Source organism: Cyprinus carpio, chromosome B20 (assembly GCF_018340385.1).
Source record: "Cyprinus carpio isolate SPL01 chromosome B20, ASM1834038v1, whole genome shotgun sequence".
Classification (NCBI taxonomy): Eukaryota; Metazoa; Chordata; class Actinopteri; order Cypriniformes; family Cyprinidae; genus Cyprinus; species Cyprinus carpio.
The window spans coordinates 20,552,998-20,560,683 of record NC_056616.1 but is presented as its reverse complement, the minus strand read 5'-3'; the positions used below and the strand labels follow the sequence as shown (position 1 = coordinate 20,560,683).

General features: G+C 34.9%; 1 protein-coding gene across 5 annotated transcripts in view; it reads right to left on the bottom strand.

Annotated features, from left to right (window-relative positions):
* Positions 1-628: 628 nt before the first annotated feature.
* Positions 629-7,686, bottom strand: part of LOC109112666 (CD2-associated protein-like) — a 43,268-nt gene continuing 36,210 nt past the window's right edge. For all 5 annotated transcript variants that reach the window (XM_042747420.1, XM_042747421.1, XM_042747419.1 and 2 more), the window contains 5 exons: positions 6,474-6,586; positions 5,634-5,720; positions 4,427-4,605; positions 4,158-4,221; positions 629-1,942 (listed from right to left, as the gene is read on the bottom strand). In XM_042747420.1, coding sequence (XP_042603354.1) covers positions 1,901-1,942; positions 4,158-4,221; positions 4,427-4,605; positions 5,634-5,720; positions 6,474-6,586 — 485 coding nt within the window. In that variant the 3' untranslated portion in view covers positions 629-1,900. The remainder of the gene's footprint in view (positions 1,943-4,157; positions 4,222-4,426; positions 4,606-5,633; positions 5,721-6,473; positions 6,587-7,686) is intronic.

Here is a 7,686-nt window from a genome sequence, read left to right as displayed (position 1 = left end):
TAGTCAAGGTCCTTCTTCATCAATTCCTCAGTTTGGCTGGGCAACTGTCTCTTGGAAGAGTCCCAGTTGTGCCAAACTACTTCCATTTGAGAATTATGTAAGCCACTGTGCTCTTAGGAACCTTCCTCAAATCTTTGCCTTGATACAATCCTGTCTCTGAACTCTGCAGGCAGTTCCTCTGACCTCATGGCTTGGTTTTTGCTCTGATTTGCATTGTCAGCTGTGAGGCCTTTTATAGAGAAGTGTGTGATTTTTTTTTGGCAATTTTGTCTTTATTTGATAGGACAGTAGTTAGACAGGAAGCAAAGTGGGAGAAAGAGGGGGGGATGGATCGGGAAAGGTCCATGAGCTGGAACTCGAACACAGGATGCCTGAAGAGCAACAGTGCTACATGTAGACATGCTGCCCACAAAGCTTTCGACGCTTTTTTTTTTTTGGGCAAATAAATACAGCCTGGGTGAGCATAAGAGAATTCAAGAACATAAAAAAACATTGTGCCAACTCCAAAAAGTAAACTGTTTATGATTATCCAGGGAGAAAAAAACATTACATAAAAATTTTGAACACCTTAAAAAAAAAAATAATAAAAAAAAAAAAAAAAAAAAAAATCATAGAGACCAGAACAATCTCTGTAAATAAACATGATATTTATTTAGTTTGGGGAAAAGAAATCTCAGCTCATGCAATTCACTTTGTAATCATGTAAACAAAATCATTCTGATAGATGCTGAATGTGCACAACAGATCTTAAGACAATAAAATGAAATATATTCTACCAAATTTCAGACAACAGAGATGACTAATTTCCAATGTACTTTCACGAGAGATCCTTTAAAGTTGCTGCAAAGGAACATGAACATATTCCTCTGACATTTAAAAATGGAAACCAAACATGTCTTTTTATTGCTTTAGGGGTCAACCTGTCATCCTACTGCATCAGCAACTCCACTCTCACACAGAGACAAACAAACAATTCTTGGGCAGGAATGCTTTTAAAAATGGATCTCCAGCTTAAGGGTTAAGAGGCCTGAGGAATGGGCACACTACAGTTTTGTACGTTCAAGGTGGCATAACTGCAGAACAAACCCACCAGCACTCCGCACAGCTTAAATTGTGAAATGGATTTCTTGCCAATCGTATGGTGAAATGGCACTGCTTGTCGAAGCCAGTTTTTATTTTCTGGGGAAGTGTTCACAAACACAGTACATTTTAATGATGTCACAATCAATAGACCATAAAAATATATAATGCTGTAGATCTAAGTATACACATATATATTTATATAATATGAGAGCTCCCAGTATTAACACTTGTAAAAAATCTTAACAGGCACAATAGTGTTACCCTGGATAGGAATGTTAAACAAAAAACAAAAAGAAAAACAAAAAGAAATGTTCTCCCTTTTCAACATCATCAGAATACATCATCACTATGGAAACAAGAGTATGTCATTCATTTAATAATCATCTAAAGAGGCTAATATAGACAGAATATTGCTGAGATCATAATATCTTTTTTTTAAAACTAACCCATGTCATAAAAAACAAGGAAACAGCATAATCCCCCAACATTTATACAGACTCAGTAGTATTGAATGCATAATCCACTGCACTTAATAAGTGCACAGACTGCATATCCAGCACAGTAGTAAAGTAAGGCCTTAATCATTTTTGTTGGCAAAAAAAAAAAAGAAGAGGAAACCAAACATATACATCTGTCATAATTACAATTTTCTAAACCTAGAAAAAACCTCATCATGTGCAAATATTTGAATCTTACAATTTGTGAGTGAGTCAGTGAGTGTGATGTGAACGATATCCATCCTTCCATCTGGAGGTCACTTTCCACTCGTGATGCGACAGCGGAGCCATTAGTCCAGTTCAGGACGCCAGATTTTATTTCATGTTGATTGTACAATCTTCTTTACTTTTTCTATCTCCATCTGAAAATAAAATCCAAAGACATTTTTGTTTTGACTGTTTTTGCTTGTAAACATTGCTTGATCGGTGCATATGTCTTTCCTAATTCAGAGAAGACAACTTGCTCCCCTGGAGAAAGCAATATTATGGACAAGAGGACTCTGCTGTAAGTTAAAATGTCTTGATGGATTTGTTTATTACAAACACAGCTTTTAGCTTTATAAGACCGATTGTGTTTGTGTGGATTACTTGTGGTTTATTGTGATATTTTTATCAGCTGCTTGGACTCTAATTCTGACGGCACCCATTCACTGCAGAGCATTGATCTCAAACTCAATTCCTGGAGGGCCACAGCTCTGCAGTTTAGCTCCAAATCACACCTGCTTGGAAGTTTTTAGTGATCCTGAAGACCTTGATTAGCTGTATCAGGTGTGTTTGATTAGGGCTGGAGCTAAACTGTGCAGAGCTGTGGCCCTCCAGGAATTGAGTTTGAGACTAATGCTGAAGAGGATCCATTGGTGAGCAAGTGATGTAATGCTAAATTTTGTTTCGATGAAGAAACAAATCTACATCTTGGATGGCCTGAGGGTGATTACATTTTCAATTCATTTTAATTTTCCTGTGAACTATTCTTTTAATGTCTAACATAGTACCTTAAAGGATTAGTACACTTTCAAATTAAAATTTCCTGATAATTTATGTCTTTCTTCCTTCAGTCGAAAAGAAATGAAGGTTTTTGATGAAAACATTCCAAGATTGTTCTCCTTATAGTGGACTTCAATGGCTACCAAACGGTTGAAGGTCAAAATTAAAGTTTCAATGTAGCTTCAAAGGGCTCTACACGATACCAGACGAGGAATAAGGGTCTTATCTAGTGAAACGATAATTTTTCTAAAAAAAAATAAAAAGTATATGCTTAATAAACAAAAACAACAAAAATGCGCACATTGCACTGCTTTGCGATGTGCGTCCATGACTTCATGTAATTAATTTGAAAAGGTCACACTTGACGTAGGCAGAAGTTAGTTTTCAAAAGATTTAAACATCCAGGATACGCACACGAAGTGACCATTTCAAATGATAAACTGACACAAAGACATTTGAATAGGTGTCACTGAACATACAACAACTTTTGAATGGCTCTCCTTCTCCACATTTGTAAACACTGACTGAGTTGGTACTTACGCCTAAGTCAAGCGTGTCAATGTAACTACGTATTACTTGAAGTCATGGACGCACATCGCAGAGCAAGGCGCGCATTTTTGTTTATAAAGCATATACTTTTTTTTTTTTGAAAATGACAATCGTTTCGATAGATAAGACCCATATTCCTTGTCTGGTATCGCCCTTTGAAGCTGCACTGAAACTGTAATTTTGACCTTCAACCGTTTGGTAGCCATTGAAGTCCACTATAAGGAGAATAATCCTGGAATGTTGTTGTTTTTTTTTTTTTTTATCAAAAACCTTAATTTCTTTTCGACTGAAGAAAGACAGACATAAACATCTTGGATGACATGGGGGTGAGTAAATTATCAGGAAATTTTTATTTGAAAGTGAACTTATACTTTAAGTAAACAGATCGTTAAAGAGGAAACATTTTACAATGAATTTAAAGGGTTGGTTACCCCATGATTTACTCACACTCAAGGTATTCTAGATTTATATGACTTACTTCTTTTAGATGAATCCAATCAGTTTTATTAAAAAATGCCCTGGCTCTTCCAACCTTTATAATGGCAGTGGGTGGGTGTTATTGTTCAACAGTCCAAAAGAAGTTCAATAAAGTGCACAAACTGTGTACTAAATGTATACAAAAAGTATACAAACTGTGGGTTAGGAAGTTTAGAAAATGCCACTAATTAAAGTCAACATTTTATTTAATTTTAGGTATATAAATATGTTAAAAGCATGATATCCAAAAAACATTTCAGATCACCTCAATCATCAGAACTGATGGCCTTGGCCTTGTTTGATGCCATATATCTTAGTTGCTAGCAGGTGTGGACTTTAGGTAAAGTATTGTTAGTTTTTATGTTCAGTGAGTGTAAGAAACACACAGCAGGAGACTCGGAGCTGAGTAAGACCCCTTGCATTCACCCTGCTGAGTGTGGATGCAAACCCAAGGTATCCCGCCTGCATTTCACTGTCCTCAGAAACAGCACTCTGACATCCGTTTACATCAAACTAACAGACTCTGACAAGCCGTAAAGACAAATTCTGATTTAAAGATTGATTTACCTGCAGGGCCACCCGTTTGAGTCGTTCATCATCCAGCTCTTTTCGGAGTTCATTGAGCTCTCTCCTACAAAGTTATGAAAGATGTTTCAGAATTACAGAAATCAACAGGTTTTCCATCTTTATGTCACAAGTGATTTCTAAATACTTTATCTTCAATTAAATGAAATTTCAAATGTGGAAACATCTTTTGTGCATTATATTTTATAGACATAACTTGACCAGTACAGAATACCAAAAACCAAGCAGCATGAAACAAAACAATTACTTACGACTGCTGTGTCTTCAGTAACTCTATAGACAGCACTAGCTCCTTGATCTGAGCCTTCAGTTCCTCCAGTTCAGATCCTTTCTCCTCTTCCTTGTCAAGTTTTGGTTTGAGCTCAGGGGTGATATGGGTTGCTGAAATGGTTTTAGGTATTGTAGATGGTAAGTGTGATGAGACAGACGTCTGCAAGAAAAGCAAAATCCAGCATATCAATTAGTATGAAAAATACTCAATGCCATTTGTTTAGCAAACAAATGGTACAATACAACTGTTAGGTTATGGAAATCTCTAAAGTGTTTCCAGCTGAGACACTGAGGTCATGTTCATAATTGCTGAAAACTTCTGCTAAGGAGGAACATTAATCACTCCACTTAAATGTAATTAATCATTTCTTAGGCTAAAAATGTGAAATATTAATAAAAAGGTCACACAAACTCAGAAGGTGGTCTGAGTTCATTTGTCCACAGAGTGATTCACTTATTATAGCATGCATTCTGAATGCACATCACTCAATAATATATATTTTTTTCACATACATTTTGATTTGTATGACAATATTTAAAGTGAATAAAATAATCCATCAATATATTAATTATAATACATAGTTTACTACATCTAAACATAATATTAATATCAGTGTTACTATTAATATATAGATATAAATACATTTAATCCAAACTACAAGACAATCATACAGTCAATCCTTTTCTTCTCATTATTTCTTAAAAGAGTGACCTTGTGCTATACCAAATATGTGTACCATCTGTGTGAAACCAGACAGTGTATTCTCAGTCCATTTCACACAAGCTTAACGTAAAGAACACTACATAATAAAATAAGTCCTCAGGACTGAAGCCTCATTTAAAAAGAAGAGCCAGACAGTCAGTCGAGATCATATCAGAGATGCTGTTTATCTCACAAACCCTTTAGAATATAATTTCATGGGATGCATTTTCAAGGAGTCACAGTTAATCAGACTGGGATCTTGGGGAATTGAACCTTTTACATATTCTTTCGGTTAGCTATTTAATTACTCGATTCAGATATTGCAGAAAGCCCACAAGATTCTTGAATAAAGGGATGGTTCACCCAAAAAATTTAATTCATCATTTAATTCATCCCCCCCCCTCCCTTTTTTTTAAATAAACTTGTATATAAATCACAGTATCTTCTTTTTTGAAAGTGAATTGTGTGCTATATATTTGAGGTACCTTAAACGAATTTTGTGTGGAAGGTGCAACATCAACTTCATCCACTTTCTCGATTTTCTCAGCTTTCTCGCCAGTCTCCTTGCTCGGCTGCAAGACGTTACAGAGCATGTTACACAAAAACATGAGAAAAGAAAAGCGCAAATAGCACTATACTTGACACACATCCCACCTGGGGTGTCACTGGTAAGGCCTTTTTTGACCCAGACAAAAAAACTACTTGATAGCCTTATTATGCCCCCCCACACATAAGAAAATTATTTTCTGTCACAATCAAAATATATCTAATAGATTTTTTACAAAAATATCAATTAAAAATAAATGTTAGTGCTTGGCACAAAGAGATTTAACAGATCCTGGTTTGCTTATCCTGCAGGGCTATGATTACAGGAACATCTGTGATTTCACACATGACAGTATGTAAACTCAAAAATATTTACACATAAAATAACACAACAATTCTGTATTGAAAATTATAAAACAATAATTAAGCTGATTGGTTGATATAGAGAATGTCACCTAATGTTTTTTTATTAATAAACTATATTTTTTATGAAATTTGATGCTTTTTCTTCTAGGTGGAAGTATTTAATTTTTTTTTTCTTTTCGTTTTTTTAACATTAATGAAAATTGGTGCAATATGTTTTATCAAGTGGAAGCATGGCACTTAATGAATGTGCAAAATTAATGTTTTGATAAAATGTTATTTTAATAAAATTTTGCTTACAAAAAAATAATAATACATTTTTATGTTATTATCTCAGATATTTTCATTAGTCTTTTAGCATTAAACTCAGAGACCAGAGCCCAAGGCAACTAAGCATATGTGCATTTTATACTCACGGAGTGGCCTCTGTGTCCAGGCAGTCTTTTGCCAGGCATCTTTGGTCGCTGTGTGGTAGGGTGGGTTAACTTCTCCGAGGCCGAGGAGACATCGTCAAAACTCATAAGATTAACTACAGGAATAAGACACAAAGAAGACTCAATCATAAGAACAGCCTTCAGTCACACAGTCAAACAGGACAAATCTCAGCTGAATTGTAATTTAGAAGTTTTATAAGAGCCAAAAAAAGTTATTTGGAGTTATAAAAGCCAATTTATGTCATATGTGGTAATAAAGTAAGTTTGTCTAGATCAAAACTATTACTGAATGATGATGGTGCCTAAGTTTGAAAAATTTCCAATCAATCATCCTGGTATGGTCGTCAGTTTGATATCTTAAAACCATTACCTACCTAACAATTTAACCCATTAGTCACCCTTTGAATGATATCTTAGAGATTGGACACACAAAAAGTAGTAAGTACTATAAAAAGCAGTGACCATATACAAAAGATTTCCATGAAGTGTAAAATGTCTCATGCTTTCCCATATCCAGAAGTGGCAAAACTGAACTTGATGTTTTTCTCCTTCTGACAGTGTCTAAAAGGAATCCAGACGCCTGCTGCAGTGACATGCTCATGACCTTTCAAAACGATGCTATTATAGCAGCTTTGGTGCAATTTTGTCAACCTTTGAGATTGAAGCAACATCCTGGTGTTTGTGTCCACAAACAGAGAATCTACTCAAACAGCATACTTTTTTTTCCTTTTTAAAGAATTTTTGTTGTCCGTTTTTCCTTTTCATCAGTTAGATTTTTTCCAAGCAAAATATGGTGCCTACAAGGTGAACATTCTCCAGTGTGCTTGTAAGTGCATGTTTTTAACATATAAACATGCTTTTATCTGTCACAGTATTAACAAGTAATGCATAAGAACTAATTTAACACAAACAGTCAGACCTTTGTTATCAGATCAAACTTGAGCTGATAGATTAGTTGCACCAATTAATCAGGCAATTTTATCTACACTGCAGTGATTTCAATTTTGCAACAAATGTCTAAAATATGTATAAGAAAAAAACCTTTTAAAAATCTTTTAACAGCCAAAAAGATATTTTTTCTCGCTTCCTTTATCTTTAACAGGTAATTTTAACATAAAAACCATATTGAGTTCTGAAAAACTGAGCATACAAGAACCAAAACCATTCCAAACACTAACATTATAGCCTCTGTGCC